Source organism: Orcinus orca, chromosome 3 (genome assembly GCF_937001465.1).
Source record: "Orcinus orca chromosome 3, mOrcOrc1.1, whole genome shotgun sequence".
Taxonomy (NCBI): Eukaryota; Metazoa; Chordata; class Mammalia; order Artiodactyla; family Delphinidae; genus Orcinus; species Orcinus orca.
In genome coordinates, this window is record NC_064561.1 from 98026860 (window position 1) to 98052126 (window position 25267).

At 40.7% G+C, this 25267-nt stretch overlaps 1 protein-coding gene across 2 annotated transcripts in view; it reads left to right on the forward strand.

Annotated features, from left to right (window-relative positions):
- EFNA5 (ephrin A5) overlaps positions 1–22458 on the forward strand; it is a 276838-nt gene extending 254380 nt beyond the window's left edge. Inside the window, exons 3-5 of one of the 2 annotated variants that reach the window (XM_004267436.3) lie at positions 12457–12522; positions 12922–13002; positions 18108–22458. In XM_004267436.3, coding sequence (XP_004267484.1) covers positions 12457–12522; positions 12922–13002; positions 18108–18229 — 269 coding nt within the window. In that variant the 3' untranslated portion in view covers positions 18230–22458. The remainder of the gene's footprint in view (positions 1–12456; positions 12523–12921; positions 13003–18107) is intronic. The other variant, XM_033423737.2, reaches the window with a different exon arrangement.
- The last annotated feature ends 2809 nt before the right edge of the window (positions 22459–25267 follow it).

Sequence of the window (25267 nt, forward strand, 5' to 3'; positions counted from 1 at the left end):
AAGAGTACATACTTTTTCTTCTACTAAGCAGAAGAGAAATAAAATGAATTTTTTGCCCCAAATGCCATGCTATATACAAAAAAAAAAAATCCTGTTAATATGACATACGGAATCAGTATCAAAATGTGATTCCTGGTATTAATATCAGGATATTATGGATATATGGATATCCATATATCCATATATCTCGTGGATAGAATGCTTGTGTTTATATGCTAGCTTCACAGATTTCTTAAGAAATAGGAACATATTTTGAGGTATGGTTATCCTTTTCTCCATTCTGTGGACTTCTCAAATACTAGAAGCTTTAAAAAATACATCATTGATTTATTTACTATACTTCATATTAAAGTCATAATTGTAAAGTATCAACCTTTATTATCTCATCTTGGTATCATCTGTGCCTTATCTGCTTGGTAAACGAGGCTTTCTGGCAAATCAGATAGTAAACACATATCTCAAAAAGTTTGCTGCAGCAATAAAGTGGGCAAAGTTTTCATCTAGCTATGAGATTTCTCTGCATTTTAGCAAGAGGAAATATAGAAGTAATATTCAGAGAGTGAAAAATATAGCCCATCAGTCAGTGAAGATTTCAGGTTTCGACACCTTGGTCCCTTTGGGTTTTTTTGTAATATACGGACCTGAATATTTCTGGCTTACTCAGGAGCTAGATGCTCCTTTTATAGGTCCTAGCATAATTGGCAGTTAGGGATTTGTTTGTTTCCTGGTTTATTGTCTCTATCCCAATTAAACTGTAAGCTCCAGAAGCAGGAACCGTTTTTTAATACACCACAGTGTTTCCAAAACTTGACACAGTGCTTGGTACAAAGCAGGCATACAAAACAAAATTTCTGAAGGAATAAATAAATGAAATAAAAACTGAATAAGCCAGGAATATTCAGGATAGTACTTTGTCTTAAGAAAGATTATTTAAAAAGTTAGTTTGGATTTAAATTTTGATATTTGATTTATTAAGGTAACAAATTTTAAAAAATAATTCTGTAAAACATCAAATTTTGCCTATTCAGATTAGTTTATACATCTTACTATTCTATATATAAGATGAGTAAATTTAAGTATTTGGCTCTATTTACAAATTTGGTTAATTAAACTCCTCTAACCTTAAAGATTTAATATATTTTCTTTCCTTTTTAAGTACTTAAGTTGACTATAAAACTTCCCAAGTACTTAAGTAATTCTTATCATTCATCATAATTTAAACTTAAAAACAAGATGAGGTTTTAGTTCTCTTAAATGGTTTAAAACTGCATATCAACCTAAAATTTCACTTAGTCACAAGTCTAAATAGTTGTTCCATTACATATTTTAAATTGGAGTTACATGTCTGACATGTTACTCTAAATGGCCAAAGTATTCCTACACCTTACAGCTTATTAAAGTTCCACATTCTCAGATGCTTTTTTAACACAAAATTGACTAGCTCTGTGGTCTTGATTCTTTTAAAAATGCCTCTACTTTGTTTTTAAACTCAACTGTGACTAAAGTATGGTTGTATCCCCTCAACACAATTTTGGGATTACGTTCTCATTTAACATTTGAGGTACCTTAACTTGCCAAGGCTTCTTAATGACTACAGGGTTTCAGCCAGATGGCTTCACTCTCACCTTCGATCATAATCACCCCAAACATCACTTTCCTGTCCTTACTGAAAGCAGCCCGTGGTCACCTGGATTCTAGCACCACTTGCCTTTATTCTCCTGTTTACTGCAACCCCTACTGAGGCTGGGTATTTGATGAGATTCTGCATGTCTTTGGCTTTAATGATGCCCACATTCCCTTCATTTACTTATCTCTTAGACCACATACGCAAAAACATGAAAATAATACCTGCTTGAATTTTGTATGTCTCTTTGGGTTTTGGCTATCAAGTCACAATTTCCAACATCATTCCGTAAGAAGGAGCCAGTAGAGAGGGCTGAGGAACCTTCCAGGAAAGGGGATTTAAAGAAAAAAAAAAAATTCCTTAACCACTCTCTTCATTTTTCTTTTTTATTCTAATCCTGAGTTTGTTTATATTTGGTCAACAAATCACTTTGCAGCTATACAGATTTTTGTTACCTGTAGACTAATCATATCTTTATCAAACACGTTATGAACCAAGCCGTGGAATCCCCAGAACTGAGAACCCAGCACAGCTCCTGCCTGCCGGAAACTCATAACTCTAGTAGCAGAGATGCAGTGTAGCAGCCAGCTCTGAGACAAAACAGAATATGGGTTGTGTGCTACCAAGGGGGCAGAAACAGACCAGTGTAAGAACCCAGAAGGGTTGTGTGTTGGAAAAATGGAGAAATATCTCACATGGCCAGAGCAAGCTGGGATTTTTAAGAGGCAAAGGGAGGGTCACATGAGAAAAGGGAGCCAGGGAGGTTCTGAGAGGAAAGATTGTTGGGACTAGCTGTTAATGTGGATTGAAGGAGAGAAAAGAATAGGAGAGAGAAAGAAGGAAATCAGGGTCGGGCAGATTATGAAAGACCCTGGCTGCTATCTGTGGCGTGATGCCCTGGAATGCACAGCCATTAACTTGACTGGAAATGCTCCTACCTACAGACAACCAGAGCAGACAAGAATACAGTCCCTTGGGCTTCCCTGGTGGTGCAGTGGTTGAGAGTCCGCCTGCCGATGCAGGGGACACAGGTTCGTGCCCTGGTCCGGGAAGATCCCACATGCCGCGGAGCGGCTGGGCCCGTGAGCCATGGCCGCTGAGCCTGTGCGTCCGGAGCCTGTGCTCCGCAACGGGAGAGGCCACAACATTGAGAGGCCCGCGTAACACACACACACACACACAAAAAGAATACAGTCCCTATCCTTAGCTTTGATTTTATTCACTCCGTCAACATAAATTCTTCATCAAGGAAAGCATTTTTGGTGTGAGACAAAACGTACAGTCCTGGTGCCTAAATAACTCCATCCTTGGTAGAACTCAACTTTCCAAAGAGAGAACATTAATTTGTTCAGGCCTCTTAGGGTTCCTTTAGGGGCCTGCTGCCCAAACAAATGCTACTCCTGTCTAGATACGAATCATACCACCAGAGATGGCAGACAGTGGGGGGACCGTGACCTGTGACTAAGAACAACCAAAGAAACAACTGATTTGTGGAGAGAGATATTTACCCAGATGTGATGCAAAAGAATATTAAAGACAGGAGTAGGAACCATTTACAGCAGCACAATATCCAGAGATGGGTGTGGGCATGGGTGCAGTGTTTGTACCGCCTCTGGACTGGTTTTATTTAGGGCCATCGCTGTAGCACAGTTAGTCTGTGCGGTTGCAGAGGCCGTCTCAGTGCGCAGGCCGGTTGCTTCTCTACAGGATTTATATCCTCATCTTTGGCAGTGTCCCTCTAATATAATCGCATGCTCACACTCTTAACACGGGTTGAAAAAAAGAACTCACAGAATCTAAGGATGATTTTTCCAAAAGGAACAGGGTCTTTCACTGCCCTTTCCGATTTCTCCAAACTCTCACTCCAGCTTCAGTGCACATCCTCACATAAACCCCTTTGCCCTCCACGCCCAGCCTCCATACACACAAAACTATGGGAGAATCCAGTTTGTCTAATTTAGGCTAGAAATAAAAGGTCACACTTGTCCCCCTGGTTTCCCTTATGCCTCATAAATAACTTTTTTTGTGTGTGGTACGCAGGCCTCTCACTGTTGTGGCCTCTCCCGTTGCGGAGCACAGGCTCCAGACGCGCAGGCTCAGTGGCCATGGCTCACGGGCCCAGCCGCTCCGCAGCATGTGGGATCTTCCCGGACGAGGGCACGAACCTGTGTCTCCTGCATCGGCAGGCGGACTCTCAACCACTGCGCCACCAGGGAAGCCCATATATAACTTTTTGTCACAACTATCCAGAGCTGATCCTTTCCTCCCCCTCACCCCCCCCCCAAATTTGCACTTAGAACCAGAGGCTGCTTGCTTTAGGGAGATCGCTGTGCAGTGGGAGCGATACGGGCAGAGCTGATGGTATCAGTCTGTGGAGTAGTGAAATGATATTCTAGATCTAAAGGGATCTGTCACCTGAGTTTCCAAGTGCAATATAGAAGTTCACAGGCCCTCTAAAGTTGGTCATACTTCAACTTTTCTTCTAGAGGGGTAATCTCACAGGGAAACCAAAGCCCATGTGGGTTAACCAGCGGACTGCAAGGCACAAAACAAGTCAGAATGGGTGAACCAGGGAGAAAGTTCAGATCATCATTATACATGCACTCAAACCACTAACCCATGTCCTTTCCAGGGCCCTTCACCAAGGAAGATAAGGATGAAAGTGGTTATGAAAGGTTCAAAGAAATATTAACTTTTTTCTAGGAGTTTCTTTGGATTGTATTAACTTGATGTTTATTAGTAATTTTGTGTCTTGCTACATTAGTGCTGTATGATAATGACATTGTTTCTGTTAATACTGTACAAATGAGTAATGGGATTTGTGACTTTCATTGCTTATCAGTTAACTGTCACCCCAATAGCACATCACAGAGATGACCCAAGGGCCCTGTGTCAAAGTAATAATATAAATAGTTCCTCCTTGGGATTCTGCATTTGTCTGAGTTTTTGTTTTTGTTGTTATTAGCTTTATTATGTGGCTTCTAGCTGAAGAAGAGTTTTTATAAGTGAATCATTTTTCCTGTCTTCTTTTGCCAGATTATACCTATTTGGTAGAGCAGGTGAAATTCACCAAAATCACCACAAACAAGAGACACAACTATCTGACCTTAAAGGCCTGGTACAGTCATTTCAGTAGTACTGCCTCAGGCAAGCCCAGTTCTCAGAAAACAGTTACAACACTAGTGTATAATAGGAAACTTTTTTCTTCCCTAACTGTTCAAAGATGTTCAGTGAATTTTTGAAAAATAGTAAAATATCCAATTAGGAACTGAACTATGTATTTCCTTGTGTTTAAGGTTTTGTTAACAATTCAAATGATATCTAAGTGTTGTATTCTGTGCCTATGTGGGCTGGAATTTGCCAGTCATATCATGGAAGAAAATCAAGTCTAGGTTCAGAATCTGAGGTTTAAGCTGACTTAAATTTTTCTTGAAAAGAATTAGAAATGCTTCTTATAGAGGATATTTTAAAAGCATTCTCTGAAATCCAGGTTATTTTTTGGTCATGCCTTAACAGATATCCAAACACATGGGACTAGCCTTCCTCAATAAGCAGTAGAAACAGGTTGGTTGTCACTGCTTTAAAAAGCAAGTAAAAGTTTGCCCACACTTCAAACAAATGGGTACAAAAACATGATAATGTCTTATTTGTTTATTCCTAGAAATCGCGAAAGAATTTGTCCTCGGCCATTTATTTGAGGTTGCTAAGAAAAAGTAATTGATCTACTGAGGCTTCGCTGCTGGAACTTAAATAACACTTAGGTTAGCCATTTGCAGGGAAACTTTGCCTAAGGGGGTGGGGGGGGGCATGGGTGTGATGGGTGGGTACCTCCTATTTTTTCTTTTGTCTGAGGCTGCACAGCTGGAACTTATTTTACTTCTCTCACCCTGAACTCTGCTCTAATTTTTTGTCCCTGTTACAGTTCCCTGGTGTTGAAACCAAGATTTAGCTTGCAGAGTACACTCTACCCTTATTTTATTGTTGGAAATACCCCTCTTCCTTTTCTAGTTTTTTAAAAAGAAACATCCCCAGAGCCATATCAAAGTCTCTATTGTTTACATGATATTTTAAATTTCTCCAAGGCTTCCACCTTTACTTAGTAACCTCATTTCCAAGTTTTACCTCTGGGGCTTTGACCTTAACCTGCCAGTGATTCAAGTCTTGAGACACAGCAGGCTGTGGGAGATGAATTGTGTGGGCAGAGCAGTCGGGGGCTGAGGTTGCTCTTAGGGTGCAAGCTTGATAAACCCGGGGCCAAAAGCAGGTTATTAAAACGTGACTTTTAAATCTCAGAAGGTAGACTGGTGAGATGTATTGCATCATAACTGGTGATTTTGTTTTTAATATGAAAATTAGGTATTGTGCTGCTTTTAAGAAGGGCAGATAGCCAGCTGCAAGTTGTTGCTGGGGTCTTCTTTCAAGAGGCCTAACTTTTGTTTTAAGACTTTTCCTGAGGATCTGGTAACCATTTTCCAAGAAGTCCATATGGCTTTGGTTAATCTCTATCCTATTCCCACCACTTCTTTGGTTCCCTACCCTCCACCCACATACACAAAATGGATTTTATTGACTCATTAAATTCTACACGACATTTTCCATAGTACCATTTGTTTAAATGGGCTTTACTTCTTCAGCATTTATTGTGAAAAGAATATTAATGCTTAATTCTGCCATCACCTGTCTAATTTACATATATTTATGTTGTATGTGAGACCGCGTGAAAACCTACAGAGGAAAAACTGGGCTGTGCTAACAGCTAATAGCCCATCTTTTCTTTTGACTTGCACAAATTAAGAAATATTGTCTGCGGCAAACACAATGGAAAACTGTGTTTTTAATACCGCCCCCCCCCACACACACTCATTTCTTTGGAAAAGAAGCAGCTGATTATTTTTTAAAAATAAAATTTCCCAAAGTACTCAGGTTGACAAGGGACACAGAAAAGGAGAAGGATTTGGCTTTTGGAATTACGATTTGAGGATGAATAAGGTTAGGCAGAGGGATGATAAAATGAACTAATGAGTACAGGATTGGGCCTGAAAATATGAGAATCTCACCCCTCTCCTTTTCGGTTCCTTATGAAGAAGAACATTTGTTTCCTTGATGGCTTTTGAGTTGCTTAAAATCTCATGATGTTTATGTTTGATAGCCTGTGTAAAAGATAAATAGGAGTTTTTTGATACGAAGAGAAATTTTAACTTATTATTTGAAGTCCTTTTATTTCTGGTGTCTTCAAGTCCATCTTTATATTCTATTTCTCACAGTTGAGGAAAGGCATTCTCTCTTATGATTTAAGTTTACGTTTTGTATCAAAGCTCATTTAGGTTCCCCCAGCAATTTGGAGTTAATGTGAGGCATCATGCTAATTACGAGAAACGGCACAGGCTGGCTACATTAGCAAAAGCTAAGTGGCATGGGGAGGAAAATGAGAAACAGTTTTTAAATGCCGGAGTGAAAACAAATAGAGATGTCTTGTAGTGTTTCCTCAACAGCAGTTTATAATTACCTCTCTTCAAGGCCTGTTTTGAGTGGACTTGTACCAGTAGCTTGAAAAGTAAACTCCTGAGGGGTGCGTTTGTTTAGACATGGCAGCAGAATCAGGGAGGAGCTGCTGTGTGGGAGCCTTCAGCACAGTGCGCTCCGGTGCCTTAGTCCTGAAGCCTCGAGTGGGCATGGGAAACCCTTGACTGCACAGCATCATGTCAGTTGGCTCTTGAGTAACAGATCACCCCCGAATTTGTGGCTAAGACAGCATTTATTAGTTCACCATTTCTGTGGGTCATGAATCCAGGGGCGGCTTAGCTGCGTCCTCTGGGGCTGGGTCTCTCCCAAAGCGACAGTCATTTGAAGGATTCGGTTTGTAGCTCACTCGCATGATGGTTAGCTGGATTCTGCTCCTTGCGGGTTGTTGCACTGAGGTGTCAGCTTCTTGCACGCACTTGTCTGGAAGTCTCCCTCTGCTCCTTGCCGTGTGGGCCTTTCCACTGAGAACCTCACAGTGTGGCACCTTGCTTCCGAAGGTGAGCGAGAGTGCTAAGGAGAAAGGAGGGCACAGTCTTTTACAACATAATCAATCACAGAAGTGACATCCCCTCACTTTTGCTGTATTCCACTCACCGGAAGCAAGCAACCAGGGCCAGCCCCCTCTCAAGGGGAGGGGCAGACACAGAGCATGCATACCAGGCGTGGATGGTTGGAGCTAGGTCAGAAGTTGCCTGCCACAAGCAGGATGCCACATCCAGCCGATGGGCCCACAGTTAATTGTGATGCGAATGCTACAAATATTTGCAATGCTAAACACAGCCTTTGGAAGTACAGATTTGGAGGTATTGAATGTGGTCCCCTTTATGTATCAGATTGGCTGAGCCATGCTCACCTGAGCCCCAGGAGAGCAAGCAAACAGGTTTTCAGGAATGGCTGAAGTTAGAGCTCCTGTCTGAAGTCATGCAACAGAGCGAAGATAAGCAGCCCTTTTTTAGCAGGATACTCTAAACACGGAGAACCAGAGGGCCCCTAGATTATATTTCATTTTGTGTTGTAAGGTTGTGATGGGTACTTTGCAGATCATTAGGGGGAAGGGACTCTGTGGATTGATTTATAAAGTTGCTATTAAGATCGTGGAATGGGAGGCTGTGCTTGTTTTAATGGTCCCCACACCCCTACTCCCAGCTTCCTGACTCCAAAGGTACATTTTCAGCAGTAAACTGAGTAAAGGGACATGAATTTGGATTATGTGACAAATGTTTAAGACATGAATTGAATTTCTCATTTTAATCTGACAAATTCTATTTTAAAATCCATATATCTTTTTTTTATGGAAATATGGTCGATTTACAATGTTGTGTTAGTTTCTGGTGTACAGCAAAGTGATTCAGTTATATATATATATTTCAGATTGTTTTCCATTATAGTTCATTACAAGATATTGAGTATAGCTCCCTGTGCTACACAGTAGGACCTTGTTGTTTATCTGTTTTATATACAGTAGTTTGTATATTGTAATCCCAAACTCCCTCCCCCCTTTTCCCTGGTAACCGTAAGTTTGTTTTCTATGTCCGTGAGTCTGTTTCCGTTTTGTAAATAAGTTCATTTGTATATTTTAGATTCCACATGTAAGTGATATCATATGGTATTTATCTTTCTCTGCCTGCCTTACTTCACTTAGTGTGATAATCTCTAGGTCCATCCATGTCACTGCAAATGGCATTATTTCATTCTTTTTTATGGCTGAGTAATATTCCATTGTATAAATATATACACATCTTCTTTATCTTTCCATCTGTCCGTGGACATTTAGGTTGCTTCCATGTCTTGGCATTGTAAATAGTGCTGCTGTGAACATTGGGGTGTATGTATCTTTTCGAATTAGTTTCCTCCGGATATATGCCCAGTAGTGGGACTGCTGGGTCATACAGTAGTTCTATTATAAGTTTTTTAAGGACCCTCCATACTGTTCTCCATAGTGGCTGTACCAATTTACATTCCCACCAACAGTGTAGGAGGCTTCCCTTTTCTCCACATCCTCTCCAGCACAGAAAATCCAAATATCATTATAGGAAGAGTTCAGGTCTAGGTTTTCTTCCCCTGTTGCACGTGAAGACCTCTTTTTGGTTGCTACAGCTCCAATTTGGGAACTCAGGGATGAAATGTTATAATTCTTTTGTCCCAGTTGCTGTTGTTGGGCTTCTGGAGGGCCTGTAAAGCCTGGATAAAATTCCCTCTGATAAACACTCCCGCGACACCCTCACATGCCCAGATGAAGCTCATGCAAACCTCAGTTACCACATGGATGCCTCCTGGTCCCTAAACTGTGTTTCCTACCTATGTCCCCAGCTGGGATAAGCACAGCACAAGGACAGAAACAGTTTGTCTTATACATCTTTGCATCCGTAGCACCTAACAGGGCAACTGTACATAGCAGTTTTAAAAGCGTTTGAGTGGATAGGTAAAGCTGCAGTCATATATAATAAATGGTAGTAATTATTTATTATCAGTTTCCAAACTTTCACTATTAATTTTCTAAGGAAAACAGCGTATTGTTTTAACTAAAATAGTGTTACTTAGTATAAAGTGATGTGTGTCTCTAGAATCATAGAGATCAATAATACCCACCTCCTGACAAAGGCCAGACACGTTTTAAGCTTTTACTCCCTCATGTCCATCTTCAATCTTGCTCATAATTGATCCCAAGAGGATTTTCTTTAGAAATTTACTTGTGTGACTATTACATTTTTCAGTTCCTCTGTTTTGTGTTTTTAATGCTTCAAGCCTCCGCTTTGTTGTTTAGGTGTGACTAGTAAAGCACTTTCATATTACCTTATATATTCAAGTATTACTAATAATAATCACTCTTTGTAAGTGATATAAAGGAACCCTCTATTTGTCAGGCAAGAGGTGTGGGGTTAAGAAACCTGGAACAGGACATGGAATAAAGCCACACTCCCAGTTTTTTAAACCTTGCATAAAAAATTGAGTTTTGCTCACATATGGAAAAGTTTTTATGCCTTCTGGTATTATATTTGTTTTTCAACGTGGCAAACAAGGGACCCAAGTTATACCGACTTAGGTTAAGATTTCATGAGCTCAGGTCAGAGGCTGTGGAGTCAAGGGACTTAATGTAATCTGCACTGTGTACTCCCATTATATGTTTATATTCTTTGTTTATCAGTCTTTCTAAGGATTAGAGTATAATAGTCAAACAGCATCATAAGGTATCAGTCACGTTATCATTGTCATACAGCTTTTCTGGTGATAGAGAGGAGATGAGGAAGGGAGAAGTTTGATGGGGAAGAGAGGTCTTTATAAATATAAGTACACTTAATATTTTTAGTGTACAGAATAATATAGCTCATCCAGTAACTAAGGCTAATTGTCCCTCTTTGCGAGCTGGTGAGAGAACTCTCTTGAATTTTTCCTGGACAGTTTATCATGTGTTGATGTTTAGTTATTCCAGCGTGCCCCACAATGATTTTTGTGTCCTGGATTTATAGGATTTCTCCTATATATAAATCTGAAAAATGTGCTAACTCTAAGAAGTTCCCCCACTAAAACAAACATTTGATCTTGCCTTGAGCCTGTTATATCTTACAGTATCATCAGTAAAATCAGCTACTGCATGTGGTAAATCAAGTTCACAAGGCTTGCAGTAAGTTCATCTCAGCTCAGAAATCCATAGCACAGCAGCGTAAACATCCATGTGTCACTTTTTCACACCACCTCTCATAAATAAGATATAAACTATCTCAAGAACCCATGGTTTTTCTAACGAATTGGAGTCACCTATGTGTACTGTATTTGTGACATGCACATTTGCAGTTGGGGGTCCACAGGAAGGACATCATTTCCTGGATCGAACCACAGAGTGCAAATATTGTGCCCTAAATAACACACTAGTTACTGTAAATGTCAGTAGAGGGAGTTTTTCCGACTTTGATTTAATGAAAGCCTACAGCAAAGCCAGCTGTTAGCACTTCTTAACTGCTTGTCAGAGCGAACACGAAGGTGGGGAGGGCTGAAAACATCTTTTCTGTATCTACTTTGGTCTAAGAATTAAGAGCGTTTTCAACAGGTGTTGCATAGCGACACGGGGGTCCTTTCCAGCTTGATGTCTTTTAGGTGGTGACTTTATAAGTTCTCCAGGATGTGGACCTGGAGTTACATGAGGAGATTGTTGGGAAGTTAACCTAGAGTTTGCATCTTGAATCCTCTCACCTGCAAAATCAGCATTTTCGTTTTCTGGGCTCACCATGAGGGACAGTAAGAATAGAGGAGGGAGAAGGCACACTGAACACCGGTCCTCTCTTTGTCACTGACAGTATTACCAAACTAATTGTGAGCCATGTGTATTTTGACTGATATCATCTGGTCTTTCTGAACAAAGAAAACACTTGAAGCAAACACATAGGGAGGAAAGTATGCAGCACTCGTTTCTGTAATTTTTGTCATCTTTAGAATGCATGTGTAAACATATGTGATTGTTAAGGGTCTTACGGCCTTGGAAATCCCTTTGACATTATGCTGGGTGTACTGAGGGGAGATCATCTTTCAAACGCAGGGGAAGTTTACAGTCTTATTATCTTGAAGAGGAGAAGAAAGTTTCTTCCTCAAATGATTTATAACTTGAAACATGTTGTCATGTTTTGGTAAGCCCACTTTATTAATTCCATCCTTCTCTGTGGCAAATTTTTAAAAATAAATGTACCATTGCAACCCAGTACTTTCTCAATAGCATATTGTACTTATAATAGCCTGATGGAAGTTGCTGGGTTTGGTTTAGTCATACAGAATGTGGAGCCAAGTTCTGAGTAAAACCTCTAATTGAATTACCTGCAAAGCACTGACAGACAGGCTTTCAGGACAGACAGAGCTTTGCTTTCCCCAGCAGAACTAGGTCATGTTTAAGTTGGCCTTGTAACTGTTAACTGGATTTTGCCAACGCTTACACCCTGGGCTCTGGTGGCTGCGGGGGCCCCTTTCCTGCTCTCTGTGAAAGCAGGAGGACTCATGCGGCATTATCTCCTTATTTTAGAGAAAACTGATTACAGATCAAGTTAAACGCAAGAGCCTTTGAAATAAGAATCCAAAGTATTCTTCCGTAGATTACCAACGTTCTTGCATGATTCTTTCTTTATTGTATTGCAAAGGAAAGACAGGTATAGGAAAGTAGCCCTTTCGATAGCAGTCAGTCAGTGTCAGTCTGAAAAGTATTTCTGTTTCATCTTCTGGGAAGAATTCATGAAAGAATTTACTGTGGCCCATTTGCATTTGCAAATGAATAATCTGGTGGTGTTCTCTCCTTTCTCTCTTGCTCTCTCTTTTTGTCTTTTCCACAGCCTCTGCAATCCCAGATAATGGAAGACGGTCCTGTCTAAAGCTCAAAGTCTTTGTGCGACCAACAAGTAAGTTCACTAAAATGAGCTTCCGAGGGTGGCTTCACTGCGCATGCTCTATTGTGTGGTCTGGTTCACAGCGGTAAAACTTTTTTTTTTTTACTGTAAATCCTGTGTGGTATCTGTTTTGTATTATCAACATCCATGTTTCAGTTTTCATCAAATTTTTTCTCATTATTTTTCATGATGCCTTTATTTTAAGTACACAGCAGTTGCTAACTTGTTGTTTCTCAGACTGTTGTACGTGCACAGCAAATGGGAACAATATTGGCATTTGGATACATGCCACTGATTGTAAAACAGTCTCTCCATAAGTAAAAGGAAAAATTAGAAAGAAAAAAGAAAGAAGCGGGAGTTTAAGGGTGTCTTCACTAACATATTTGGCTGTTATCTCTATTTTTGTTATAGATAGCTGTATGAAAACTATAGGTGTTCATGATCGTGTTTTCGATGTTAACGACAAAGTAGAAAATTCATTAGAACCAGCAGGTTAGTATGCTTAGAGAATCTCTCTTAACAAATGCATCTCTCTCTGGTGCTTCAGTACTTTTTTTCCTTTCTTCCTCTCCGCATGTTTGCATGTTACAGTTGCTCTGCTTTTGCTCATTGCTAGCAACGCTAATATTACTTATATTCTACCTCATTCCTCCAGTATCTCTGTGTAATGCATGTTAGATAAATTATGACTTTTCTTTTTTTTTGACATGGGTTTGATACAATGCAGTATCCTAGTATAGAAGCCCCATCAGAAAGCTAAAAGTCTCACTACTTTTTTACCATATCCTCTGAGCATGCTGGTGAATTACTGTGACTATTAATGGATCTGTTTTCATGTAAGACAGAAAAAAATTTCTACTCTATGTGCTTATAAAACTTTACTTTTATATTATATCCAAATCTATGGATAAAAGTAATAAGACTATTGCACAAAATAGCAACTAATTCAACCTGTTTAGTTTTCTCTAGAAATTCACATGCATCATTGAACTGATCTAAAGGACTTCATTTTACTTCAAATATTATTTGTGCTGTTGTCAATAGAAATAGGTCTGGAGAAGCATAACCATGTTGCCTCCTAACACCACAAACTCATGCACCTGCTGCTCCCACAAACGTATCCGCAGTAGTCTGTCGAGCCAAACGTGATCCTTGATTACTGAGGCAAAACAAGTATCGAGGATAAGTGAATCTTTTCTACTACTTCTATCTTCCATACCCCCAAACTTTCCCATCACTATGAAGAAAAATAAAACCCACCAACGGGATCGTTGAAGCCTCTGTACTGCAGCATACTGTGGCTAATGTAAACTCTGTAAACTCTGCACTTGGTTATAAATTCAATCTGGCTCTTTAACGCAGCTAGACTGATTATGAGGTGGGGGGAGCCCTCTATCCTCTGTTCACTGAGGAGTGTGCCTCAAAGCCCTTGTAAGCCCCCTCTTATGTAAACAGAGACTTTTTTTTTACCTATTTGCAGTAGGACTTACCTTTCTGATGGCCCTGGAAATTAAAAGGTTGTGAGGTCCACTTTATCCTTTGAGTACTGTTACTGGGACACACAGTCAATGAGCCTTAGGGAGACTTACCTTGAGTAAATGTGGTGCCTCAGGGCATACAATAGCTTCCACGTTGTAACTGACAGGAAGGGTTAGGCTTTTTCCCCAAGCATTCCTGTTTTTCTAAGGCAGGCATCTTATCTAGAGCACAGAGGAGAGGTGTGTACAATAAGCTCTCAGAGGCCTTAGTGGCTCCCCAGGGATCCGTTAGCTGCTTTAGAAAGTTGCAAGGAATGAGTGCTGACATGGAGACATTTTAATTGTGTTCTGGAAATCTGGAAGCATTACTGTGGCTTTTCAAGGTTCCAGACTCCTCACAAGCTTGAGGACTTGGGCCATCACAGGATCTGTGAGTGATATGAGATCTTTTAAGGACCCCAGAGTCTACAATCTTCCTTTTGTAACTTGCCCAGGCCATGCGGCTAGTTACACACAGATCCAGGTGTAATATTCATATTTCTCAACTCCCATTCCTACATTAGTATAAAAGGATTCTCTTACCATTGCTAGACATAGAGATGTCCACGGAGAGAACTTTTACTATCTTGGCTTTGTTCATAAGTCATGTGTAGGCTGACCGGCAGGGTTGGGCATGTTATAAGTTACCCTGAATTAAGAGTTTTTGATGTACACCGTTGCAGAATGTAGGCAGCGCTTTCCAGTAATCTTTTTTCCAGGTAAATTCCATTGCCTATCGGGAAAGCAAGAGGCTGTTTAGAAACATAACAGATTGCATGTTTTTCACTGGTAATGAAGAGGCACACTGAGGACTGTTCTGACATTAGGAAAACTACCTTTGAATTCAACTAATGATAAAATGCAAGATGCTAACATGCATTCATATGTGAACATATTTCACTGTCTTTGGGGAAACCGACTCTTTGTCAGTGAGCATTTAAGTCCATGATGGCCCCCAAATCTATACACCTGTAACTGATAGAAGTTTGCAAAGCTTTGACAGAATGTGGTCAGACTGTGTGTGTGTGTGTGTGTTGGGGAGAGGCATGCAGGTGTGCTTGCAGGAAGAAGCTCCCTGAGTCAGTCATGACTATATTTAAGGGCATTCTGGTGATCACCTTCACTAAAGAAGTAAGACAAGGTTGAACTACGATCCCTGGCTGCACGAATGCAATAGTAGATTTGATACTTCCCTGTTCTCCTTCGAAAATTCATACTTGCAGCTCCGCACCACTGTGCTGGATGGTTGAGTGCAGACCCAGACTTTATGAAGCCAGCAAGGCTGAAAGGATTCCACTGCATGTTCTCAGCAATGTATACTAATTCACCTGTCTTTGGAATGTGTTTGTCTCTTGTTTGCTTGCACACTCTGCCTGCCAGTTTCCTGTCATCAGGGATACAGGATGATCTCAGGGCACACATATGCCACATAACATGCTCCAAAATATTGCTCGTCTTCTCTCAGTTAACCACTGAAACCCTCATGTTGTGGAATCCTGTAGCCAGGAGGCAAGACTTGATTTGGCTTCTGAAGAGAAGTGTTTTCTTTTTCCGAGCCACATTCACTGTTACAAGTGTTAGAAGTTCTCTCATGTTTAGGTGTAATTTCCATCGGGATAGATTTTGCTTATGAATTCCTCTTTAGAATTCTGAAATTGCTCCGACTTACCTAAATAACAAACAAACAGCCTGTTTTTCATTTTGCTTCCTGAGGGCCACAGAATCTCCCAACACTGAGGCCCTGTTTAATCAAAGGATGCTCTGTAGAATCCTGAGGCAGGACCAATGTTACAGTGAGAAGAGAAGAACCCTGGTCCCCTAAGGGGACTGATTTTCTCCTTTGAGGGCAAGAGGGTACTTACTGGTTGGTTGCCTAGAAAAAGGTTAATTCCAAAGATGGCCATGATTTGAGGATCAAAAGGCACACTGGCCTCATGGCTTCTCTTATATGATAGACAAACGCTTTCGTCTCAAAGGTGTGCGAGGTTCATTCCCCCATCTTGGGCCGTGTGGGCCTAGAGCATGGACAGCCCTCGCTGAGCACCCTGGTCAAGCACCCCTTCAAGCTCACAACTGAGTATCTACGTGTTACTTGGGTACCTCTTTTATCAGTACACTTCCAAACTTTACAAGGAAGAGGACTGGGTAATATGTTGGTGAAGATAAGACTGAGAAGAACCCAATAGCTGATGTAATTTCAGGTGTATAAATATAAGTGGTATTTCAAAATGAACTCTGGAATCCTCTGGGTTTATGGTTCTTTCACAATTAAGCCTGAAGTACTCCATTATTCCGACTAACAACAGGTTGGTGCTCTTAAGACAGTGATTTGGATTTTCTTTTCAGGGCTGTTAAGGGCATTTATGTCTACCTCCTAACTACAGATTTAATACATTTGCAAGGCTAAGAAACAGCAGAGAAAAAGAGTCCACAAGTATTTGACTGCATCATGTGGGGCTTTACATTTTCCCCTGCATCCATTAAACTTCCCATTCTTGCTCCCTAACCTTTTCTAGTCTCCTAAGCTAATAGGTATTCCATGCAGGTTTGCTAAGGTCCAGGAGAGGAGAGCAAATTTGACACAGGGATGCAGCAGCTTCTACACGTGGGGACAGGCTAAAATGATACAAGCACTCCAGAGCAGAGGCCTCAATGCTGAGAAGACATATTTCTAAGTTCATATAGGGAGTGAATGTAATGAACAGAAACAGCCCATGTGAGCATACCTGAAGTAGAGACCAGCCTGAGCCTGCAAGGTGGTCGCTTTAGGACAAATTACAGGGAGTGTGACTCTGCCTAGTAAAGAAAAAGCATCCCTATTGTGACATGCTGTGTGATGTGAAAACAGAAATGAATTTAATAGAATAGAGTTATTAATCCATTAAGGTTTCGAGGTGGGTCATTCAGGGATGTCTAGCGATTATCCTTTGAGGTCTACAGAATTGGGAACAACCACTAGAGTCTCACTTGTACCCATTCTCTCTGACTGACCATAGAGTGAATCCAGCCTGACAATCGCTGAGCCTCCTACAGGAAGTTCTCCTGATGCTAAAATAAAATCTACCAAAGAATCCCACTGGTGGCCCCACGTGTAGTTCAGAGATCACTGAGTCTAAAAGCACGAGTTAAGCCAGGTGGAAGGAAGAAGACCGGCAACGCCAGAGCAGAGCATGGCTCATAGGCAAGCCTCCAGTCTATCTTTGGGTACTAATTGCTGCAAAGTTCCTGTTTCGAAGTTAAGCCTGTTAATCATGCAGCTCAGGAAGGCTATCCGAGTCAGAGGCAGTCTCATAGAACACTTTATAGCTAAATAAAAGAAGCTTACCTCACTTAATCCACTTTATTTAGAGGAAAATTTGCATCCACACTGATAATTTATGTGCCCAGCTTCAGCCTGACAAAAATAAAAATAGTCAAGTTCAAGTAATTTAATCCTGGAGATACAGGGTTTGTAATAGAAATAGCACCACAATTGATTCCTAATTGTAGGCAAGCCAGTGGGCACCGGTTTAGTTAGGTTTAGTGAGCACTATGTGTAGTTTAGTTAAAATGCTGTTGTTTTGGCATTTAATTCTTCACATTTGAAAATTCATCTAGACGTCCAACAACCAGGCATTCAACACTAATCCTATGAAACCGCTAAAAAGAGGAAAAAGGGCAGCCCATTCTGGTTAACCACTAATGTGCCAACATTAACTGCATCCTGCCACCCCTACCCCCGTTACTTGCTCCTCCAGGGCGTATTGGGTTTAAACGGTACATTCAGATACCAAGTTTGTGCATGGTGGGTTTGACTGCTAGCAAACCTGAGTAGCTCACGTGCCAGAGGTTACAGTGTGCACATTTTTCACCTCAGTTTTTAAGGAAAGTATTAAAATTGCCAAGAAAGTCCAATTTTCTCTGCCTCTCCTTTGTTTGCTGTAAATAATGAGTGATTATGCAGACATGAAAGTCAATGGTGGCACAAGGTTCATTACCCTACTCTGCAGAGGGTGGCGCGGTCTGTTAACAGCAGGCTGCTGCAAGAGAGTTATTAAGGATGTGAAATCTCATTGGAATGTGTGCTTTCTATTTGAACAGATGATACCGTACACGAGTCAGCCGAGCCATCCCGCGGCGAGAACGCGGCACAAACACCAAGGATACCCAGCCGCCTTTTGGCAATCCTACTGTTCCTCCTGGCGATGCTTTTGACATTATAGCACAGTCTCCTCCCATCACCTGTCACAGAAAACATCAGGGTCTTGGAACACCAGAGATCCACCCAACTGCTCATCCTAAGAAGGGATTTGTTATTGGTTTTTTGGCAGATGTCAGATTTTTATTTTCTTTCCTTCAGCCTGAATTCTAAGCAACAACTTGGGGCCGGGGGAGCTAACATAGTTGCTGCCTCCCTCACCTCACCCCCACCCCTGCCCTTGCCTTCTCTCACCCCTTGCAAATTAGATGGACTCCAGATGAAAATGCCCAGTGGTTATAGTGACACCCGTGGTCGTCTGCTCCTGTGCATTCTCCTCCAAGAGCTCACCTCCTGTAGCGTACTGTCAGCGGTATGTGGACGAGGAAGGATAGTGGCAGATGCAGCCGGTGATGGCGAGGCCCAGGAGGGTTTTCCTCTCCCACGCAATACTTATGCCTTCTCGTTCAGGACTGTAAGATGATCGTGCAGGGCATCATGTCACCATGTCAAGTCCAGAGGGGAGGGATTAAGACTAGATATAATATTACATCATTTCCTCTAGGAGTATATAAATGAACAGGCTTCTAAAAGGTTGAGACACTGGTTTTCTGTTTTTTTGTTTTTGTTTTTTTAAAAAGGTGACTGTCTTAAAGCATTCTTGACAGCAAAACTTGTGCTCCGTAAAAGAAGCCTTTTGTCTAGGAGGCGGGTCGAGTGCCGGAATGTTAGCACAGAGCAAGTGTGAAAACACGCTGCGTTGGGTGGGGGATATATATGTGTGAGTGCCTCTAATTTTTTTTGGTGACTGACTGGGCAGCGCACACCAGATTTTTTTTCCTTTGAATACAGATCACCATGGTGCTACAACTTTTTTTTTTTTTTTTTTTTTTTAAAGAAACTGAAAGAGGCATTTTTACAAATAAAGTGACCTTCCCCGAGGCTGACAAGCCAGGGTTGATGAGTGTATATGGAATAGCTTTGGATACTCCTCTGGGGGAACGATGTGTACCAAGGAAAGGGTGTCAGTGGCCAGAGGAGATGTAATTTGGCTTTGCTGGAGCGCCAGTGTGCTGTGGCCTTTCCCTGACTCCCACCCTCATACCCACACTTTGCTCCACACTCCACGACTACAGGGGCTCAGACACAAACCCCTGTCCCTGGAAGAGTCAATACTACTTGGGAGGGCTAAAGGGAAATTTGGAATAAAAATTCCAAAGTCTGGAACGAAAAAATTCAAGAGTTGATTTTATATTCTTTCCCTTTCTGACACAGCCTGAAGCGTAGGGGGAACATATGTTTATCTGTGGGAGATAAACAAGATGGAGTCCCAAAGACTTTAACAAACTATTTTTTTAAAAATCCACTAGAATAGAATATACATTATTTAGATATACTTTATGCTGAGAGTGAGTATATATGCTTGTCCTATTTAAACCTGTGAGAAAAAGTGGTATCCCTTGATACATTTAGAAATATGGGGGGGCTGCCTTGTTTCATTGTAGGGGTGGGCAAGAGGACAGTAAATCAGCACGGCCAACAGGGATGTTCCCAGTCCATTACCAGGAAATGCAAGCCTTGGGGGTTGCTACTGGTGAGGCTGTCACGAACTTTGAACTCCAAAGCCTAGACAGGGAAAAGTGTCAGACCAATGGAAAAGAAAAGAAATCAAGCAAGCCTTTTTTGGCTGTTGCAGGACATGTCAATAGAAACCATGCCTTTCAAAACAAAACAAAAAATAAATGCAATGATCGTGTAAGATGTGAAAAACTGGAAGCGTTCCAGCACAATAAGGACTTTTTTAAAACTGGGTTTTTTTTTTAATGTACATGTTTAAAAAGAGGGGTCATATTATGGATAGACTTCATGAAGGGGAATTTGCTAAGAACTGTGAGTAGTTCTGAATTAGAGAGATATGTGAATGAAAGGCAGCTGTAAAGGCGCTGCACGCTGGAGAGTTGTACACATGTTGAAATGTAATCTGGGCTTACCCGATCCGTTTGGAGTGGATGTTAATGCTGGGTCTGTTCGCACTTGGAACCATGTGAGAGGTTGCCAGCCTCTCGGATTAAATCCCATTCCCCCAGACATCAGGAACTTCTCTGGAGTGGCAGAGTCTTATCACAGAAGGCAGCCACCATTTCACTGAAACAAAAGTTCACAGCATTGGATTATTTTTTGCATTAACTATTTATATACTCAGAACTCTCAGTAATACCCAGTAATACTTCTTTTTTATTAATAGTTAGTTACAGGCTTGTTGGTCCAGTGGGATTTGGGTAGGGGGAAAAAGATGCCTTCTAAAATGGATCAATAGAACCAAAATAATATTGCATGTTCTATGACCACAAGGAAATCAAATGATCCTGTAATGATTCCAGTTAGTCATAACTACATTATCAGTGCTAATTTCATTTTAGAAATGGTGACTTCTGTGGTTTTTCTAGCATTTGTCTCTAACAAATGATAAAATAATTAATGACTCATGGCTCTCTCTGCCATTGTCTTTCATTTTTCACAGTGAAATTAGACCCCTTCACCACTGTGCCACTACAAATTAAATGTAAAAAAAAAAAAAAAAAAAGCAAGACTATCCACACCAGTAGACAATGTGCTTCTCTACCTAAAAGTGACGTAATTGTAGGTAACGCTTGCCACGGAGTTTTCAAGAAGACGATTGGTATCGTGCAGTTTTCATCTTGTCCAAAAAGTGCTGGTGGCCTTTTGTGATGGTGTTAACAACCCTCAGGGGGCTTAGGAGGATGTCGACGCAACTTTGTAGCAGCTTTTAATTTCAAAAACAATTCAAAAGTATGAAGGGCAGCCTTTGCTGCCTCTCAGCCCCAGTCAGTCAAACCCCAGCGACCTTTGCCCCTGGTTGCCAAGGGCTTTGCAACGTGAAGCAGGGAAATAAGGATCTGTCTGTTTAGTGGATACCGTGTATCCTTTAATAGACCAGGTAATAGTTTGTGTTAGTTTAGACTATTGTTTTGTACTGTACTTTCTTGGGTGGCAGAGGAAAGAAAAGTAAAACGTTAAAAAAAACTGCATTCTTTAAATTCTGTATTATTAGCAACCTCTGTTGTATATAGTGTTTGATAATAAAGTATTAATTTGATTCTTATGCCTTTTGTAAGTGAGAACAATAGTCTTTCAGGATACAAAACATGCATTGAGGCTTTGAAACATCCAATGTAGACGTGGCTAAGAAGAGTCACAAATGGCCGAGACACTGCTCCATACAGGACTCACGTGTGGTCACCGCCCTCCCAATCTTAAGACTCCACCATCTTGGGACCTGGAACAACATGACTTTTTTGATCAACATTTTGTCCTCAATGTTTTCAAGGTCTGATGTTGGAGCCCTGTGGTGTCCCCCCCACCCCCGCCCCCGGCATGTTGGTTTGAAAAGGTTTAGGGAATTTAGTAACGGTTCTGTACCTTGGTTTGGTCTTCCGTTTGTGGTGGTTTTCATTCTTCCCCAGGAAGAGTCTTGTCAGTATCATGTGCAGCCCAAGCATGGGAAAGGTTTCAAACCAGTTCATTTAGGAAGGTTAAATGGGGGTTCTTTCTCTCTGAGTCATTGTGAAAGGAAGAGTCACACAGTACCTGTGGACTTTCAGGGACTTTGTCTCTGGTGCCTTAGCAACGGCAGCAGCCATTTTTATTAGTTTCCCCAAAATTTAAAACAAAAAACAGTTTAAACCCCTTCCCTCCATTCACTGCTCTCAGAGCTGTGATCACTAGTTTTTCTTTTGGAAACCACCTCCACCAACAAACACTCCCGTTTGCCTACACTCCCCCCGCCACCTTTTATTTCTTATGTTTACTTTTTCTGTCTCTCGACTTCCTCCCACTTTTGGTTTTCCCTCAGAACCGTGAATGGGCAGGTCTGTCTCTGGTTTGGCATCACTGAGTTTTTCCCATGCATTTGCCCCAGAGCTGCTCGGATGTGAGACAAATCTCCCTACAATGGGCTTGCTCCCATTGTCTGTACAGTTTAATAGATGCTGGCATGTTGGAGGTTACCCATGAGTCCAAATCCGCTTTCCATGCTTACTCTTGACACCCCATTGAAGCCACTCATTGTGTGTGCGTCTGGGTGTGAAGTCCAGCTCCGTGTGGTCCTGTGCTTGTACTGCCCGCTTTGCAGTTCCTTTGCACTTACTCATCGAGTGCTGTTTTGAAATGCTGACATTATATAACCGTAAAAGAAAATGTAAAAAAAAAAAAAAAAACACACACACAAACAAACCCATATGATCTGTATTTGTATATACACGTGTCCGTACAAGTATACCTAAATAAAAATTAAAGATTTTCATCATTTTAATTGGAGCCCTCCTTCTACTTCTTTGTTCCTTGAATGACGCCTTTATTTCAGGGGCTACTTGTACTCTGCTGATTTTTTCAAAATCTTTGTGGACAGAAAAGATAATACGACAAGCACAAGAGAAGGCCTGAGAAGGTCAAAGAATGTGCAGGGTTTGAAATGGTCAAGTATCTAGGCACATTCCAGTTATTCTGATGAGAAAATAGTGAGATTTCAGTCTTGTCTCAGTATTTGAGCCTTAAAATAGGCACTATGACAAGCCCTGCATCCTAAAACAAGTGTTAAATTCAAGAGCTAAACACATTATGTTCTTTTACTTTGCATGTATTTATCTATTTTTTTCACCTCATCAAGACAAAGATAAAAATAATCAATTTAAAGCAAATATACTTCCAAAAGAAAGAATGACAGTAATGACAATAATCACCTCAGTACAATCCCAAGCCACAATTCTCACTACCAAGGAAAATTAATTTACTGCTGTGTGACCTTGGGCAAGTCACACAACATCTTTAGGACTCACTTTCCTTATCAGTTAATAACAAGGTTGTATAAGTGCTTTGATTTTTTAAATATTGCCCTTGCTGGACACTGGGAAGCCCATTCTGCATCAGAGTGATGTGAGTTTTTTGTCTTTGATGATGACATTGCTATAAGCACAATTTGAGAATTTCATCTGTAGATGGAAAAAGCATCAAATGTCTGACAAAATAGACACCTAATGCATTTCAAGACTTGGCTTTAATTATACCATGTTAACATTAAACTCATTGAAAGCTTTTTATTATACTTAATTATTTGACAGGGCACTAAACACTAATTACAACTTACTGTAACCTTTTCTGCTAATGAAGAATGACAGCTTTATAGAATGAGGAACAACTCATTAAAAAAAGATGTACTGCACTACCTATGTGATATTTTCAAACCAGAACAGCATTACGTGGTCATTTTCATCATCACCATCATCATCAAAAGCATTTAAGTGATCATGACATTGTGCTCAGCGCTATGCAGAATAAAGTTAATGTTTACAACCTGTACTTGTAAAGTTTACAACATAAGGCAGACATTATGTGTAAACATAACATGGTAACGATCTATAGAGAAAATATAAAATTCAAGCATTTTTATTATACATAAATAAGAAAGGAGATAGATGAGGAAAAAAAGATCGGGATTTTAAGATTAGAAAGCTTAGAGTTAAAGGAAATTATCTTGTCAAAATGGGGTTAAGAGCTTCTTACAAAATAGAAATCTTGGTGGGTTAAAAAGCACTGTGGGCTTAAAAAGGACAGTAAAGTGCCTGGAGTCAATTTTCAGAGTAGCTACAAAGGTGACTCTGGAGATGAGAAAACCTGAGTATCATTGAAGCAAATTATGAGGAGACTGGTCCAGAGAAATCACCTTAGTGCCCTAAGAAAGTAGGGGAAGCGATGAAAAGATGACAACTTCAGATTCTGCTTTAGAGAATAATCATACACCTGTTCTGGAAGCTGAGACTGTATCTACATTGAATTGTGAGCTGTCCAGGATCTCAGCCAAGATGAAGCCTACATTTTCTTAGATTAGAGCAAAGGGATAAAAGTGCAAAACATTGAGAAGTGGGGACTAAGATCATTTGAAAGTGGCTGTGAGTCCCTGATTAAAGAGGCCAGTTCCTGATAGATAGTGCTGCACACGTAACAGGAAAGCAGACAGGACCGGAGATAGGACATAAGCAGTGCTGCAAGAACCACACTTCGGTAGCAAAGTATTTGGAACTCTTGAGTCACCTAAGTTGTTATACAAAAAGAATCAGAGGAGAAATTGTGGTAAGACACATACATGGATTTGAATCTCTTATCCCAGTGATAATGATTAGAATCTTTCACCTATTATAGGAATGTGTATAACCTAAGTGCCATAGAGGAAGTTCAAGATAATTCTGATGAGCTGCTCATTGACCATTCTAACAGTTTTTTAGGAACTATTGGCAAAAGAGTTTCTTAGAGATTGTTTGCAAAGCTTAGTTCCATATTCTGCTGATAACATAAGCACACTTCAGGAAAGCTCTGGCAAAAATGCTGTGAAAAGCATGATCATTTTTGCACAGTCCCTCTGGAAAACAAGGGTTCTGAAAATGATTGCAAATAACTAATCAGGCCGATATTCTCCGTCAGTTTTTAGTTTGATACATTCCTCTATATTGGTCAAGTTGTTCGGTGGTTAAATACATACGTGCGCCTATTTTTAAAATGGAGTTGTAAGTGCTGATGGACCCTGTAAGCAGTAAATTTGCAATAATTCTGTGTCCTTTTTAAAATATGGATGATAAATGAATGTACAAGATTCTTTTAAAAAGGCAAGAAATTGCATTGCCCAAGGAATTGGTCAAGAGCATCACCGAGGGTTCATTTGCTTTGGGGAAGGGGTGATTAGCCAACCACTCTTAAAAAAAAAATAGCACCTAAGTAAAAAACAGTGAGCTTGTTGTACAGATGCTGCTTCCAGGCAAGTTCCCTCCCTCCTTTCCCCTTTCCAAACAGAAAGCAGCTTCTAAGCCCTTCCTATACATGATGTCTGGAGTGGCAGAAGAAAGAGGACCAAAGGCCTCAAGTACAGCACATCCCAACATAATGACCCTTTTGACAATTCCCGTCAGAGATCGTCATACTCTCTTACCAAGAACTGCAGTACACTCTAAGATTAAAGCATGATTTCATTAGTTTTCATTAAAAAATCACCCCT